The sequence below is a fragment of the Mus caroli genome, chromosome 18 (assembly GCF_900094665.2).
Source record: "Mus caroli chromosome 18, CAROLI_EIJ_v1.1, whole genome shotgun sequence".
NCBI classification, from domain to species: domain Eukaryota; kingdom Metazoa; phylum Chordata; class Mammalia; order Rodentia; family Muridae; genus Mus; species Mus caroli.
In genome coordinates, this window is record NC_034587.1 from 81,030,632 (window position 1) to 81,047,882 (window position 17,251).

The 17,251-nt window shown below is 42.1% G+C and overlaps 2 protein-coding genes across 3 annotated transcripts in view; one reads left to right on the forward strand and one right to left on the reverse strand.

Moving 5' to 3' along the window:
- Nucleotides 1–70: 70 nt before the first annotated feature.
- On the reverse strand, nt 71–5,636 carry Timm21 (translocase of inner mitochondrial membrane 21). Of its 2 annotated transcripts, XR_002376974.2 has the most exons (7): nt 5,071–5,636; nt 3,478–3,540; nt 3,282–3,379; nt 1,944–2,017; nt 1,753–1,858; nt 1,439–1,664; nt 71–273 (listed from the first exon to the last, which is right to left on the reverse strand). XR_002376974.2 is itself a non-coding variant. In XM_021150522.1 (6 exons), exons 1-6 carry the CDS (start codon nt 5,363–5,365, stop codon nt 1,566–1,568), a joined length of 735 nt encoding a protein of 244 aa, XP_021006181.1. In that variant the 5' UTR covers nt 5,366–5,636; the 3' UTR covers nt 1,238–1,565. The 2 variants fall into 2 exon arrangements, 1 of the variants encoding a protein (XP_021006181.1); XM_021150522.1 differs by lacking the exon at nt 71–273 and having other exon boundaries at nt 1,238–1,664.
- Nucleotides 5,637–6,181: 545 nt separating this feature from the next.
- The window catches only part of Fbxo15 (F-box protein 15), a 28,060-nt gene continuing 16,990 nt past the window's right edge, over nt 6,182–17,251 (forward strand). Inside the window, exons 1-6 of the mRNA XM_029471823.1 lie at nt 6,182–6,312; nt 10,846–10,962; nt 11,774–11,878; nt 12,520–12,762; nt 13,250–13,459; nt 15,730–15,856. Coding sequence (XP_029327683.1) covers nt 6,188–6,312; nt 10,846–10,962; nt 11,774–11,878; nt 12,520–12,762; nt 13,250–13,459; nt 15,730–15,856 — 927 coding nt within the window. The 5' untranslated portion in view covers nt 6,182–6,187. The remainder of the gene's footprint in view (nt 6,313–10,845; nt 10,963–11,773; nt 11,879–12,519; nt 12,763–13,249; nt 13,460–15,729; nt 15,857–17,251) is intronic.

Below are 17,251 nucleotides of genomic sequence, written 5' to 3' on the forward strand. Positions count from 1 at the left end.
TTATATGTAAATACACTNGATGGTTGTGAGCCACCATGTGGTTGCTGGGATTTGAACTCTGGACCTTCGGAAGAGCAGTCGGGTGCTCTTACCCACTGAGCCATCTCACCAGCCCGAGTTCTACATTTTCATCTGAAGGCTGGTAGCAGAATACTGGCCTCCAGGCAGTTAGGACAAAGGCATTAAATCCCATGCCAACAAGGCCACATCCACTCCAGTAAGGCCATTCCCTGGGCCAAACATATACAAATCTTGTCACTTAAAATGTGGTACCTGGAAGACAAAAGCTCTGCTGATATTTTCCATACTCCCTAAGTATGAAAATTTTCAGATAAGTCATTTAAACATGGGAGTGGTGATTCATGCTTGTAAATATAGCACCAGAGAGACTAAGGCAAGCAGATCAAGAGTTTACGGCTAGCCAGGACTATTTATTTAGCAAGAAACCAAAGTAGTTAAAAGTAAACAAACAAAGCAAGATCAACTAAGCTGAGTGGAGAGATGTCCAGGGGTTTGGGTGTGGGGTAGACAGACTTCTTTTCCTCAATAGGCTACCATATCAAGAATCCATCTGAAACCTCTCCACCCATTCCAAAGAAGGAATCCTACATTTAAGCTCCTCAGGATAAAGAAAGTTTTCTAGACCTTTCTAAATGGATAGAACACTTGTATGATCAAAACTTCCAAGAGGAAGGCCAAGTTTAACAAATGTTCAGAAAACACTTCCAAAAGAACAGATTATATATTATGTTTTGTTATGTTTGGACAAGCCAAATTAGTTTTTCTTGTGAAATGTTCTCGCAGATATGTAAAATTACAGCTTTGTCCAAACACATTAAAACAGTTAAATGAGCCTCCTATACATTTACTCAATACCACCAGGTCCATTCTTCTGAGAGCTGGGACATCCATGGTCCACCAACAGTTCTGGGTGTCTCCTGTAACTCTGGCAGCCACAGAATGGGGAGGTCTGACACGCTAATGACCGTGAGGGCACAGGCAAAGGTGGAGTGAGCCATGCCCTGCTTAGGCAGTGTGCTTTCTCCCTTACTTAGCTCATGGGGCCATGATCAGGATGACCAGTATATGCAGCCCTTCCCACATTTATCGTTTGGCTTACTCTCCTTAAATATTTCACATGCTTATCTCAAATTAGATTCCAAAGTAAATAAAAATGCTTTTAACATCTTCTAGTTAGTTTTCTTTATTCTGTAGATTGTATAAAAGCCACACAACATTAAACAGCAAAAATACTTAAAACTTTACTTATGTGTGTATATAAATTTTAGTAACAAAAGTTTATCATGAATGAAGGTAGAGCTGAAATACTGTCATGATTGGCAATTGAATATAATGTAAAAGTTGCTATAATATTTCATGATTTTTTTTTTTTTTTTACAAGAAAGACCTCAGTTGGTCCAAACTCATGAACACTCACACTGCACTTCCTTTCTGTGTGACACACTTTACTCTTGTTCTGAACAAATTCTGGAAGAGAACTGAGGATCACAGTGAGAATAGACCCCTTCATTCTTGGCAGGAAGCAGTATGCTGGCTTGAGGCTTTTAACTTTCTTGGGAACGGTTATCTTCAACAATAATGGATCTTGTAGGAGTCACTTCCACAAATATGTATCGAAATTCAAACTGGCCACTCCCTGGGTTCTGAAAAACACGTAGATGTTATTCCGCTTTCTGGAGCTTCCTGGACCCCATTGACCCTGACTGACCCTATGGTCTGAGGCTGGCATACCTCCTCCACTTCTGCATGTACCGTTCCTTGCTTCCCTGGTTCAGAGCCCTCAATGTAGAATTTCACCCGGATGCGCTTCAGCCCATTGTTTACGTATTCAGAAAAACTGTTGAGAAAACACAATGTTGCACATCCAAATTCCCTGTACTCAGAGATGACCCTAGAGTTCCCCCCCGGGGACACCACATTACCGGACATGCTGTCTCCGCCCACGTCTCGACATTTCCCCGTAGCCTTTCAAAGGCTCACCAAATACACCAATCACCTGCAGAATAGAGACTACACTTATTTAGTGTGATTCTTTTTTTTTTTTTTTTTTTTTGGCTTTTCCAGACAGGGTTTCTCTGTGTAGCCCTGGCTGTCCTGGAGCTCACTTTGTAGACCAGGCTGGCCTCGAACTCAGAAATCGGCCAGCCTCTGCCTCCCAAGTGCTGGGATTAAAGGCGTGCGCCACCACGCCTGGCTTTAGTGTGATTCTTTTCATGGTTCCTATGTAAGTATTTTCTGATGGTAAAGTGACATTATTTGTTTGCATATGGCAAGTGATTTTAGGAAAGAAATAATCGTGAGGGCCCTTGACTCAAACAAGAAAACTAGGGAAAGGGCATTATGCGAAAATCGTACTGTTAAAATAAATATGTCACACACCGGGACAGGGATGGGTCACCCCGTCACTGGTAGCTTTACAATGATACAGGATGAGCGGGGCTCTCTCCTTGACAAGAAACAATTAAGCAGAAGTTTGAAAGTATTTCTCTACTGATGCTCATACTGAGAAGATAAAATGGATGGGCAATAGTAATGACATTGTTAAAATAAACCAGGTGCAAATCTTTTATGAGAAAATCCATTTGACGTAGAAACTTTTGAATTTTCAAAGCAAATACCTTTCTTAAAAACATACATACAACTAAATACCGTGTTTTGTCTTTTTGCTGGGTGTCTTTATTATGAGAAGGAAAGTTGTCAGATATCTAAGACCTAAGAGCTAAAAAAGGAAATAGCAAAAAATAGGTTCATCCTAGCAGTGTCAGATTATCTATTGTAAGGCAGGCAGTTGACCTGGCAAAGTGGGACCTTTAAAAGTATGACAAAACATACCCGTTTAAGGAACAGCTAGGGAGCTATAACTCTAGCAATATTCTATTTTTTCATGTATTCTGTGCAGTTCTATTTGTCTCAATGTGAAAATGCCTGAGAGCCCCAGCCTGTGATTACCGCTGCATCCAAACACAGTTGGGATGCCTACTGAGGACCACACAGAATTCTCTGAATTCTGTATATAATATAGTGTAGTCTCTGCCAACTTTCAACTCTCTTGGCTACATTCTGGTTTAGGATACTTTTGTAGGAAGGATGCCTGAGACCTGATGCAGGGTGTACTTAACACCACGGTGGGGAGGAGAGCATACACAGTGCCAGGGTCAAAGTGCATCCAAGAACAGAGACCTGAAAACAGAAAAACAGCCCATCATGGGCTTCAGAAGGGATGCACACCTCCTTCCCAATACAATCCTCAGAAAACTAACCTCAGGGTGTGTTCTGCATTTTCCTAAGGCTTTCCCATATATGATATTAGGGCTGGATGAAAAAAACAGTTCTTTGAAGATCGCGTATAACAAGCCGCCTGAAAAAGCAGAAAGAGGTAGAGAGAGCGAGCAATGAAGTGAAGCAGTGGGGTGAGAGGCTGTGTAAAGGCATTCATGTGCTTGCTGGGTCTGTAACCTGTAAGGCCGACTCCAAAGAGCACCACTATCAAGTAGCTGACGTCTCTCCCAGCTTCTCTCACTGCAAAGAGAAAATGTCAACAGGTTACAAGTGTGTCCACAGAACCCTGGCCTTCGGGGGCTTCAGATGTTCCTAGCAGGTGACATGTGACAGTGGGTCCTGATCCAGTGTGTACTATTCTCAGTAGCTTATCTCAAATGCTCCTGAGCTTCAGGAAAACTCCTCACCCCAGGCATAGCTCACTAGACCAGAAGAGAACAGACCTGTTTAGTGTGTGTGGCATGGTTGTCCACAGGGCTTAGGGATATCTGGATTTCTGTAACTGATGGATATTGCTTCTGTTATAGTAACAGAAAACCCCTATCAGTCTCTCAGAGTGAGAATGGCCACAGATGAGGCCATGTACACAGGTCTATCCTGTCCAGACCGAGACAGGCAACTCTTAACCTACCCCACAGACCCCACAGACTCAAAATCAAAGAACTGAGCTTGGAATTGAAATGTAGTTGGCTAGGAAGATCAATGAATCAAATATACTACTACAAAGACTGTTCTTATTCTGCACTAAGTGTACATACATGGATTAAAGAACAGTTTGGGGAGATAAGGTAATCAGAGGTGTATGTAGAGACATTATTTACATAAATGCATGTCATACGTGAAAATTATATCGTCACCACTACACTATCACTGATTATGAGTGCACTTTACCTCTTTGGTAAATTTTTATACATATGGACAGTCATATGAGGAACCCAGATTTTTCTAACTTCAGTCCTTAATTTTATCTTTCCTAGAAATCAAAGTTTGACAGGTGGTATATTTTTTTCCCTACTTTCATAGATACAATGGAATATAATAACGATATAATACCATAACATACTTTCAGTTTTCAGTACAAGTTGCTAACTGGAAATGAGTTTAGGGGACGGGAGACATGACTCCTAGTATTTGCTTATCTAGCAGGCATCCAGAATTCAGTTCCCAGCAACCACATCTGATGGCTCACAACTGCCAGTACCTTTAGCTCCAGGGGATCTAACAACCAGTGAAGAAGCTTCCTTCTTCACTAGTACTCATGTACACAGACACACACACACACACTCACCCCCCACACACATAATAACAATAAGCAGATCTTTAAAGAAGAAAACACTAATTCAAATAATAGAAAGGTTCCCATCCCTAAAAATTGTGTAATTTATGTGACTGAACTTCACAAATCCAATCTCTTTACCAGGCTTTGAGGCAGAGGGCTGCAACACCAATCTATTCCATTGTCCCTTAATGTCATAAACTACGTGTCACTACGTAGACTACATGTCCACTACGGGGACACTGCACATGGTCCCAAATTGAGAGCACAATAACAGACTACATATTGGTGCTTTCCAAATCATGTCATTGCCCTGAACAATCCAAGTCCCTATTCCCTCCAACACTCTGTCCTGACCTAATATTTTCACAAAAAGATCCCCATTCCTTGTGTTCCTGCAGTTCTCCGTCTCTGGAGCAGGCACTCAGAAGTGGGGAACATCAAGAGCTAGCTGACAGTCTGAAGTTCTAGATACTTTTTTTTTTTACTTTTACCTTTCTGAGACGTTGAGACGCCGGTTTCCTCTCTTTGATTTCTGCGAATAGACACTTGCTTGCTACTATCCTCCTTTGCTTTCCGGGGTTCCGGTCCTTGTGTCCAGAAAGTTTTCTGGGTGAACCCAAGGACAGTTCTAGGTTGCACTGTTTTCTTCTGCTCTCGCAGCCCCCATCTCAAAGGCTGAGTTTTAAAGCAAGCTTTGGTGAACACAAAATGTGGCAACAACTGCCTGCCCAAGGACCCGTGCAGCTTCTCCGCATGCTGTACAACTCGTAGAAAAGCACAAATCATGTTTACAAAACCTGAGGCTTCGGGACTGCAACTTCTAAAGGTTTGTAATCCACACACTCAGGCGGATATTAAGCATTGTGTTAGGCGGATATCAAGATGAAAATAATCTATAAGAGAGGTTAGGTACTACTTTTCTTATTCCTCTCTTGAATTAAAATGCCCTATTTATTTAACCGTCTTGCGGACACTCACAAAGTGGCTGCCATGCTTTCGCAAAGCATCCCGGGAAACACCAGACGTGCTGGGTATCGCAGTTTAAGTGCTTCACACTTTCCTGTATAACTACAGAGAAGGAAGGGAGGATGGACTACATCTCCCACAATGCCACGCAACAGGGAAGCGCCCACCCTAGTTCCCCAAGACTCTTCTGTGCGGATCGCTGCGCGTGCGCTGTGTCCAGGATGAAGAGGGCGTGTTATTTGTATCCCTGGTTCTATAATGGCCTCGTGGCTTAAACAGAACTTGCAAAATCGGATTAGTTGCAAACTGAGTGTTCTCATGGCCTTTCTAAAGAGGACTGTTGTCAACTGAAGTTCTTCATGTGGCTTTTGCCATAACTATAAAAATGACAATTTCAGCTAACAAACGTAGTTGAACAGGGCCACAACAGGCTAACGGACCAAGAACCGGCGTCAGAATGACCCAGGCTTGGGAAAGGAGCCCGGCTGAGATTGTCCCGAATGTCGTTCGGGCAGCAAGGGCCAAGGTGTTCACAGAGCAACTTAGTCCACGCATGCGCGATCCCGGCCGTGGTTCTGCGCACGCGTGTGGGGCAGTGGCGCTGCGCTTTTCTGTCCGGCCGCTAGGTGTCTTTGGGTCTCCATGGCGAGCGGACGCGGTCGGATGCTGAGGGGATGTTGCGGCCTCCAGGCGCAGCGAGGGTCACTTCATGGTGGGGGCGCTACCTGGGGCAGCGCGGGACAGGCCGCGGGGCGCTCCGGGTTCAGGTGACGCTCCAGGCTCCCGTGTGGGTCTTTTCAGTATCCCATCCCACCGCTCTTTCTAGGATGTCGGTCCTACTCTGGCATGTGACTCCTACTTTTTAACGCGGGAAACCCCTTAAGACTGGCAAAGGGAAACTGCTCCATCCTGGACACTAGGGTATCTCAAGTTAGGACACAAAGTTACTTCCTAAGGAAGTGATGTGTATTACTAAGCATTCCATTCATTCATTGGTAGATCCTCTATGGGAAGGCGATTTCCAGTCCCTGGGGGACCCCAGCAGCGCACATGTAAAGACAGACTTAAACCTACTGCTCCCACGGGCACAAGGCTCTCAGGTAGCATTCTTGAATTTTAGTGATTTTTAAAATGAGAATCACCCATAGCCTTTTAAAACCTGGAGTAGGATGTATCCATCCACACCTAATGCTAACCAGGGCATTTTGTGCACCTCTCCGGAGCACCAAGCCAAGTTGTTTTCTAGACAGTCACATCTTGGTATCCAACTCTATTCTAGTTTGCTGTATTCCTAATAAGTGTAAGGACCCTCAGGGTGACTTCTTTTCTCAATGTTTTTCCATTTATCTCAAGGATGCCTTTAAGCCAAAGAATGGTCCTCACTTTCAATAATACAACGAGAGAACAGAATTTAGGACGTGGGAAAAGGGCCCCTCTGAAGAACCTTCATTCACCCCAATAAGTACTTACATTTAGTAATGTTTGGGATTGTTTAGAGCACTGTATCCATCACCCAAGTCAGGTCACCAGCTGGAGGAATAGTGCTAAGAATTTACTTCTTTTTATTTTATTTTATTTATTTATTTATTTATTTTGAGGCAAGGTTTATGTAGCACTGGCTGTGTCTTGGAACTTACTCTGTAGACTAGGTTAGCCTTGAACTACCTGCCTCTGCCTTGTTAGTGCTGGGATTAAAGGGTTGTACCACCATGCCTACCCTGCAAGAATTATACATCCCCGGGGATTTTCATTTCATTGCTAAGGCTTCTTGACTTATGGATGTAACCGTCATGTACATTTTGCTTTTTTTTTTGTGTAGGTGTAAAAACTTGTTAACAGGATATGTCAACTGGTTAAGCTATCCCTCCCCAACTAAAAGACCCTGTCCTGTATCCTTTCTAGGTTACCTTGCTTTCAGAAAGATGACACTTTGTGTTACAGTAGTTCTTGACTGAGCTTTTAAGATGCTGGAAAAGCCATAAGACGTGTGACAGAATGAGAATGGGACAGCATTTGTAAAAGGAAGAGAAAGACTGTCCGTGACTTTAAATGGGAAACTTTATTTCCCTCTATTCCTAAAATTACCCTTTAGATTGTGCTCTGTAGAACAAGATGAGCTTATGTCTCTGTTTCTTTCTAAGTTTGGTGAAATTTCTGAAAGAACAATGTAAATAAGGTACTTGCCATGATGGTGTGGGAACCTGCCAGTGAAATGGTCTTGTACAGATTCTGATTGGTAAAATGTCAGCTGCGAAGACTAGAATGATTGACTGTGCTTTAAGAAGTTATTAGTGCCTGGCTGTGGTGGCACACACTTTTAATCCCAGCATTTGAGAGGCAGAGGTAGGTGGAGGCCAGCCTGGTCTACAGAGTGAGTTCCAGGACAGCCAGGGTTATACAGGGAAACCCTATCTGGTGTGTGTGTGTGGGGGGGGGGATGAAGATGTGTTTTTCAGTCATGCCAACATTAAACTGGTAAATATTTGAAATGGTAATTAGAGCTCCAAAGTGGTTGATAGTCCTGGGGATGCTCTGCTGCTGCTTTGGGACTTTAATAGCCCTAATTATCTAGCTGGAGACATAGTGTGTATTCTGTGAAATGTCTCTTTTAAATGCAGAAATCAAAACAAAAAAAAATGCCACAAAGTAGCCATGCCACTTTTAGAAAAGTATTAAAAAACTTGTCCATAGTAAAATATTCTTGATTTTCTTATAAATGTAGGATACAATCACTTTTAAAGCATTTAATACACTCCCTTTGCAGAATGTCATTAAGATGGATTTGAAGCATAAATTGGTAAATAAGCTATAGTCAATGTTTTATTTACTCAAACACAGATGTATCAGTTTGGGTTAGTGAAAAGAATTTTGTACCTTTTTCTCTTAATGGTGCCAAGAAAGTACCTACCTGCATGGTCTTTAACTGGTTAGACAGAATTCCACAATACACATTAATCTAGTTTTTGTGCATATACTTCCAAAAAAGGGATGACTGCTCATCTCCTGAGATTCTTGGAGTGGGCTTTCATAAATTCTTAGCAAGTGAGTTAACCTTGTGTGAGCTGCCAGGCTGCTGTGTTCTGTGAAAGCTGGGCATCTGGTAGAGTTGTGCTTCTCAGGCATGCACTCAGAGGTGGGCCAAGGTCAGAGACATCATCTTTCTGATGTGTAAAATTGGGGATCATTCTTTGCTTCTGATTTCTTTGTGAATGGCTCAAAGCTTTTCTGCTATAGAAATTTTTGTTTAAACACAATTTGTACAGACCATAGGATTTTTTTTTTTTTTTCGATTAGAGCTATCCAGAGTACAAACTGAGAACCACTGTTCTGTGCTAATTCAGAGACTTGGACTGGAGTGAGATGAGATGAAATGCACACTGGACTTCATTTGCTCAAACTAGAGTGCAGAGGCCTGTGCTGCCAGGCTTTTCACTGTGCAGCTTATTACCTTTCTGGCTCTGGGAGACTTTATCCAACCCCTTTCATGCCATGCTGCCTGCCAGGGTGTGGACTAATATTTATAGGGAACTTCCCGTGTTCCAGCTGCTCAGCTGGTTGCTAACCAGGGGAGAGAAGCCCTTTGGGCTGCTGCTCAGAGGACATGGGGATGCTTTTTGGGCAAGGCAGCTGGGCCTGTGAAGGGTTTGGTGATAAGTGATACATATTTTGGTGTACGTCTTGGCAGAAGGTAATAGGCTACATTGCTGCCTGATCAATCCAGGCCTTGGGTAAGCCCCCCCCCCCCCTTTTTTTTTTTTTTTTTTGCTTGTGTCTTCCAATAGTAGGCTGTGCTTGGAGATGAGTTGGCATCTTTAATGGTTGCATTTGGTATAGATTTTGTATGTCAGCTCCCAGAGAGTTAATTAATTAGTTTTCCATTGAGATTTTTAGGATAGCTCACTTTTGCTTCTAATTACATCAATATATATATTATATTATAATATATATAATATAATATAATATATATATATTAACTTGGGAACTAAGTTATCCTGAGGGTAGTAAAACATTGGTGAATGAAGATTGGGTAATAAATACTTTATATTGCAGGGTATGGGGTTGTATGTAAGTTGTACACTGCTCAAAGAAGTAAAGTCTAGTAGGTTTTCTCTGCTGAGAAAAAAGCCAAATCAGGACAAATTAAAAATATAAAGTCAGTTTTATTTGGGGAACAGCTCTTAGAGGTGGAGTGGGTTGAGGGGGTTCACCAGTGTCAGGAAATGAGGTCAGAGGAATCATCAGGCAGAGAGAGAGAGAGTTGAGATGGCGGGCAGGCACTGCTCACAGCTGGCACACCTGCCAGTGAATTCACCTATATATTATCAGGGTTAGGGCTAGGGGTACCAGGTTTGAAGCCTATCAGCCTTTCTAAACCTTTCCAAGAAAAGTAGAGTATTCACTGGGAGGGCTTATTGGGGCTGCCTCATAAAAGTGGGACCTGTGGGCTATGATTTCCCATAGTCTGAGTACCACTTGTTTTGAGGACTGACCCTAATACAGAGTTGTTTTGATCTGCTCTATAAATCTGTTAATTATAAAATGCATTATTTTATGTACCATTAAAGACAGCCAATTAAAATGCAATTTATTTGAGTATAAGATGCTATAAAATGTGGGAAAACTTTGGATATAGGTACTTCTATGCATAATACAGGTGGAAGTTACTAAATTAAGAATCTATGGTTTGTACCTTCATTACATTTCTGTTATATTATTGGAACTGGACACTCAATATATCTGTTATAATTTAATTTAATTTGACCCTATTGTCAGCTTGACACAGCCTAGACCAGATTGCCATAAGGGCATGTCTCTGAGTGACTGTCTTGACTGTCTTGAAGAGGTCCCAGTCCACTGTGGGCAGCACCATAGGAAGGTGTGGTCCTGAGCTCTAGCTCACTCAACAAGAGCCAGTGAGCGAGTCAGCATTGCTCCATGGACTCTGCTTCTCAAGCTCCTTGTAGGTTTCTGTTCTCTCTGAACTGTTTTCTCCTAAATTGTCTTTGGTCACAGCAAGAGAGTGAAGCTAGAAAGCATGTGTGTCAGTTTCCTTTTGTTTCTCTCACATACACTGTGGAATACCCTCTGACAGGATGACAGCCTAATAACGAGAACAGTATTAGACGGTCACCTGCAGACTTTAGGTTTATATGTACTACACATTTGAACCTTTTCCCTTCTCTTTATTTTCAGAGATGAAGTTTTTTGTTGAATAATATTTACAGTTTATTGGTCCTTCAGAACTTTGTGAAGGGAAGAATAATTTGTCTCATTTTGTAACTTTAATTTCTCCCTTTCAGTTTTAGAGTTAAGTTTGTTAGAGGCTCATCTGTCTTGAAGCAGTATGCCAGGCGAGACCAGTACAGGGAGAAGCCTTCCTTTTCCTCTTCCTCCATCAGTTCTATATACCTGGACAGGTAAATAACTCTCATGGAGTGGTGGGCTTTAGGCATTGGGTTTTCTGAGAAAATTATAGTGGAGCATATATACCAAGTTGCTATTTTGAGCTTCCTAAGAATAGGATTGCGTAGGAAGAATGTACAACACAGTTTGACGTGAGTCATGAGCTTGTCACCGTTATCCTGAGACTGAACTTCTAAAGGTGACAAGTATGTTGCATTTTCCATTTATTAAGTTGTGCTTACTAACTACTCACTTCCCAGTAGACTTGGTGGAAAGCCAAAAGATCACGATCCTTCTGAAGATGAGCAGTTCAGTAATTTGGAACTCTGTCTCTGTGAGTTCTCTACTGAGACCTTTAGAACCGAAATCCACAGAATCTTTATTGTGAACTGATGCTAAGATGCCTATAGATGGGTGTTGTGATACCATTTGTGGGGCATAATCAGCATCCTCTGAGTCTTAGATATTTTACCCTAGGATGCAAACTGTGTCCCCCATCCTCCAGTTCCCGCAATTCAGCAGAGGGTAACACATGTTCCTGATGGAGGCATTGAAGCTCTGCCTGTTGATCCATTGTGGGCAGATGTGCTTGACATGCCGAGAGAGCCAGTTCTCTATGCCTTTTGCTCTCTTAATTGGTCTATGCAATGAGAACTGTAATAACCAGAAAATTACAATCAAGAAGTTAATCGAGGATGAGAGAACAGTTTGCCTATTAAATGAGACAAGTATGTCTGAAGCCCTCTCTTTAGGATGCGTATCCAGTTATATTCTGGGTATTTGTAGACTCAGTACTGGTTAACTTGTTTTTCTCCCCCGTCTCAGAATGCCCTCGGAAATCTTGGTGAAGATTCTTTCATACTTGGATGCCGTGACCTTGGTGTGCATTGGATGTGTGAGCAGACGCTTTTATCATTTGGCCAGTGACAAGTAAGGAGAATACTGTGTCATCTATTGTATGTGAAAATGAGTAGGCATTTTTAGCCATTTTCTAAAAAGTAACAGAATTAATTTTAGTACTATTTTTAGACAAATTTGCATTTATGAATGTAAGATAAAGAATATTCTTTGCATGTACTACAGATAAAGCCTATTACTATTGGAAGCTAGAGTAAAACTGTAGTCTGTGATCAGGTGTCCTGGGCTTGATAGACTCATCCGTTCACAGAGCCTTTCACTAAGTCCTGATTTTCTGGGCACATGGCCTGTTCTCTGCAGATCATAGAGAAGTGGTAGGGGGGATCCTTGTCAAATTTTTCACAATCACTTAGAAAAATGTAAATCCTATTTGTGAATTTGTGAAGATTCAGTGCTTTGAAAGATTGTATCTTACTTAGTGCTAGAATCTTTCTTCAGGTCATAGTAATCATGCATTTCTGTTGCTCTGTGTTTGCTTTAAGTGAGGAACCCACAGTAAATCCTCTGACCTCACTGAGGCTGTCCTACTGTCCTCACCATCCAGAAAGCATGTGTGCCTGCTCTGATTAGGAAGGGTCCTTTCTGTGTTTGAATTGAAAAGTAATATCGCTGCTATAGCCTCCACACTGATGTGTTCTACCTTTTTCTTACAGTCTTATTTGGGTCAGGAAGTATGCAGCTGCGTTTACATCAAAAAGGTTGCATTGGAAAGCTACTTCAGTGGAGGAAACAGCCAGGAGTGTGAGCTTGCTGTCAGTTTGTGATAAAGAAGATGGATACTGGAAGAAAGAATATATTACAAAGCAGATCTCCTCTGTGAAAGCAAACCTCACCCACATTCTCAGTTCTGTCAACACCCGCACAGGGCTTCCTTTGAAGACCAAAGAGTCCCTCAGGTGTGTAGCTACATTCCTCTTGAACACTCTTGGACAGAACCACAAAATCGTCCAGTCTCTAACCAGATGTTGTCATCTCAAGGTGTATGCAGAGAGTGCACAGGTTTTGTTTTTGTTTTTTTTTTTTTTTTTTTTTAATCAGTTTTGCTGGTCTAAGGACTGAAACTAGGACCTTACATATGGATACCATAAGCTACACTCCTAGACTACAGGAACAGTTTAGATCAGAGGGAACTGTCTTTGATAGTTCTTTATTGTGTGTGTTTTGGTGTCTTCCATGATCTTGAGTAAAGACAGAGTGTTGAAGTGCCATCATGTCATAGAACATCACATAGGGAGAGTTTCCTGGAAGGAGGGAAGGTTCAGAAAGCGCTGTGGGTAAAAAGCACTGTGTCAGAGATAGGCTGAGGATTTGACTTTATGGGAATGATGTGTGAAGTTGCTGTTGTGTGTTGTCGAGTTTTCAGCTTTTCTTTTCTTTCTCTAGAATATCTGGCTTAGGTTGGACAATCATCTTAAGAGAAGCCAGTGGCAAGGAACACATGATGCAGCATTCTGATCTTTCCGTAAATGACAACTCTGTCACTGTTTTTTGGCATGACAAAAATTGGCCACATGTAGACACATTGTCCACCCTGGATTTGTATGGTTCCACACCAATTTTTATGGAGCAGTATAAAGGCCCTAACACAAGTTGGTAAGTTCTGATTGAGCAGCTTGTTGGTGAGGATTCCTGGAACCCCACTATTAGGTGGTGTATTTTATTAATTTGATTGTATCCTAGAGATCTTCCTGTCCTGCATTGTTCCAGAAGATTCTGGGTGTGTCACACTTAGCTCTAAATTTCTTGAAACTTATAATAGTAATACTGATACTCTATGTTAAGACTTTGTTAGATGATTTGTGGATTTTCTACCTATTTCTACAATTAACCAGTGATATATAAGCCGGGCACGGTGGCGCATGCCTTTAAACCCAGCACTCGAAAGGCAGAGGCATTGGGGGCCAGCCTGGTCTACAGAGTGAGTTGCAGGCCATCAGGGCTACACAGAGAAATCTTGTCTCAAAAAAAAAAAACCTCCAAAAAACAACAACAACAAAAAACAAAAAACAAAAAAACAAACAAAAAAACCAAACCCAGTGATATATAGTTATCATATTCTTGGTGCTGGAGAGGTGACTCAGAGGTTAAGAGTATCATCTGCTCTTCCAGACATTCTGAGTTCAATGCCCAGCAACCAGATGGTGGCTCACAACCACCTATAAACGAGGTCTGTTTCTCTCTTCTGGCTTGCAGACATACATGCAGGCAGAATGCTGTATACATAATAAATCTTTTTTTAAAAATTAGCATATTCTTAATTATACACTAGTTATAATACTTCCTAAATACAACTATCAGTTATTTTTTGTGGTTATTTTCCCAGACTAGATTACTAAGTATATTTTGACAGTTACTTTAAGTGATTTTTATTTGGGTAAATCTAAAATTTGTATATGAAATGATGAACACCAAGGTTTCCTACAATAGTTGTGTATAGTAGGAGAAACTAAAATGCACTGTTTTGACAGGATGGTATTTTATTGGCATATCATGACTAATTGTTTATAGATACAGGCACAGGAGAGTTAACATTCATTAAACGATCTTGAAAGATTGTGTTATGTTGAAATGCAGAAGTTACTTAAAGTATGTGTGTCCCCAAAAATTGCCACAAGGGAATACTGGATACAACATGGTAATGGAAAACTGGAGCAACCTCTGAGGAGCAGCCTTTGACCAGCAGTGATAAACAGACTTCAGTCTGTGGGCCGTGGCTTTCATCCTGAGGAAAGACCCTCACCTGCAGGAGAAGCTTACTTAAGCCCATACTTAAGCATATAGTTGTTTCTTCTGCAGAAGTGTTCATGGTGTTTGCAAATAATTTCCCTGTAACTTTTTGTAACTTTGTATGCTCAGCTGCATTTCCCACATGTTATTAGTTCATGTACTCCACATTGTCCAAGTTTGTGAGGACCGTTATTTTCAGCCTCAGGCTATGGCTGTAGGGTACGTGTCCCCAGAGCCTGTTTAATATTGCCATAGCCAACATAAGAATGTTTTTACAGCTTTGGTAAATTGACGATGAAGAGGTCTACCTAGCTGCTTCTTTCTTTGTTAGCCACAACAGTGAAGGTGACTGCCAGCTACTGAGTATCTGTTAGATGTGCTCTCATGGAGTTTGGGTGGGCATCCTCATATGTTGGGACCCAGTCTGGGATGGTTGTAAAGTCATTTTCAGTTAGAGCTATGGTTTCCTGTTGGGTTTTCTTGAGACTATACTTGTTCCATTAATTGGTCATGTGTTCATCATCTCCCAGGCATGTCCTGTAGGTGCTGAGTCTATTTTTAGTCACAAACTTCTCACCAACCAGCTCTGTCACCTTGCCACTGTCAGCATAAAAGTTCCTTATGACTGGTTCTGAGAATACTGTGACAGGAGAGCTGCAGTGTCGTAGGTGGCCCCGCTGGGTTTTACTTGGCACCTGTAGACTTATCACCCAGAGTAAACTCTGGATCCAGTGTCCTAGCACCTGAGGGACTTGGGTTCTGAGGTGACCACAGGTCTCCTCTCCTTTCTCCTTTCCTGAGCAACCTGTGCATGTGTTGTCTGCACATTCTAGATAATGTGTGCCCTCTGCATGGCTTCATCAAGTCTTCCCGGAACACAGTGAAAGTATCTCCTCCACAGAATTTACTCTGGGGCATTGAAAGAAAGGTACATTTGCTCTCATAGGAAGGGGAAGAAAAACAGGGTTATAAATGTCGTGTTTGTAGAATTTATAATCATCCCACTTTGTTTGAACATGTGTGTATAAATTGGTCTTCAGAGGCACTTTCAGTTATGCTAATGTGACTCGACAACAAGACATAGTGGGAAGTTCACATCTCTCTCTTCTCTCTTGGCATGCTGCTGTTGTTCAAAGTCCACGATGGCTGTCTTTAATTGAAAAGTACGATCTGAGTAATCTAAGCAAGTCTACTATGATTGGCTGCGACAGACATGTCCGGGTATTCTGTGTAAATCCTGGCCTCCTGGTGGGGCTGTGGCAGGTAAGATGGCGTTCATACATGGACTGTCATTTCCCCTTCACAGTCCCATGCTTGCACACTGCATATCAGACTGAATGTAGACTCCTGGAACAGTTCATAGCTGTGTCTGTGTGTCTACTGAGTTGTTGTGTTCTCTGCTGATGTGGATGGCAGGCACGCAGTGTCTTCAGCAATACGTATTTACCTTCAACATTTGAGAATCAACCAAAGGGAACAGCAATAGTCTCTGTTTTGGGAGTCACTTAGACTTAGACCCTGACCAGCCATTCAAAAGAAGGTTATATTTTGGAAAATCAAAGTACAGCAGGGCAGTGTGGTGTACATCTGCATCCACAGTTAGCACTGTGGCTTTGGCTCTTGGCTTTTCACAGATTGGTTGAGAGTAGTAGTGTACCCCTATGCACAGCCACTATTTTCTGCAGCACCATCTTTTTGTCCTTTGTAGCATATGGTAGTCATTTCTTTCCTTTTTTACCCTCTGCATGTGTGACTTGATTGAGGGTAAAGCAGCACTGGTTCATCCTTGCTGGTCTGATTTGCTTGGAGAGTAGCACCTTCACCACTTAGGGGTGGTTATGGCTGTCACCATCAGTTCCCTACAATCACATTTCTGCCATTTAATCTGGTGGCCCAAATGAAGAAGCAAAAGTCTAGTCATTCCCACCAGATCTTCCAAACCATGCAGTGATCTGCAAAGTAAACATTGTGATCTCTGTGGCTGTGATAACCACCAGGATCACACATATCTTAGACCTTGTGACCTTTCCAGGTCACAGTACATCACTGAGGAAAGTCAGGGCAGGAAGCCAGGTCACCTGCAACTCGATGGGAGGAACTGCGGAGGAAGGCTGCTTGCTGCTCAGCTTGCTAGCATAGGCTGTCCAGAACCTCAATCAAAGAATGCTAGACATTCCTATGTCAATTACTGATCAAGAAAATTCCCCAGAGACAGGCTCACAGGCCAGTCAGATCCAGGCAGTCTCTCCATTGGGATGTATTGAGTTGATAGCTGAAGCTAACTAAAATTTACCAGACATCTGTAGGGTCCACATCTTTCAAAAAAGGTGAGATAGCCTGAATTCATCTCCCCCCACCTCTCTCAAGCATGCACAAACTTATGTGTGCATATGTATGTATATGTATATGTATATATTCATATAAGTAACGTGGCAATCATTGTGTAGAATAGAGAATTTTGCTATTTCACAAGTGCTAGGACATTAGTTCTTGGAACTGCATATTTTGCATTGTGGGTGAGTGATGGTCCAACATCTTGTTTGGTTTTTTTTTTTTGGTTTTTCAAGACAGAGTGTCTCTGTAAAGCCCTGGCTGTCCTGGAACTCAGTCTGTAGACCAGGCTGGCCTCGAACTCAGAAATCCGCCTGCCTCTGCCTC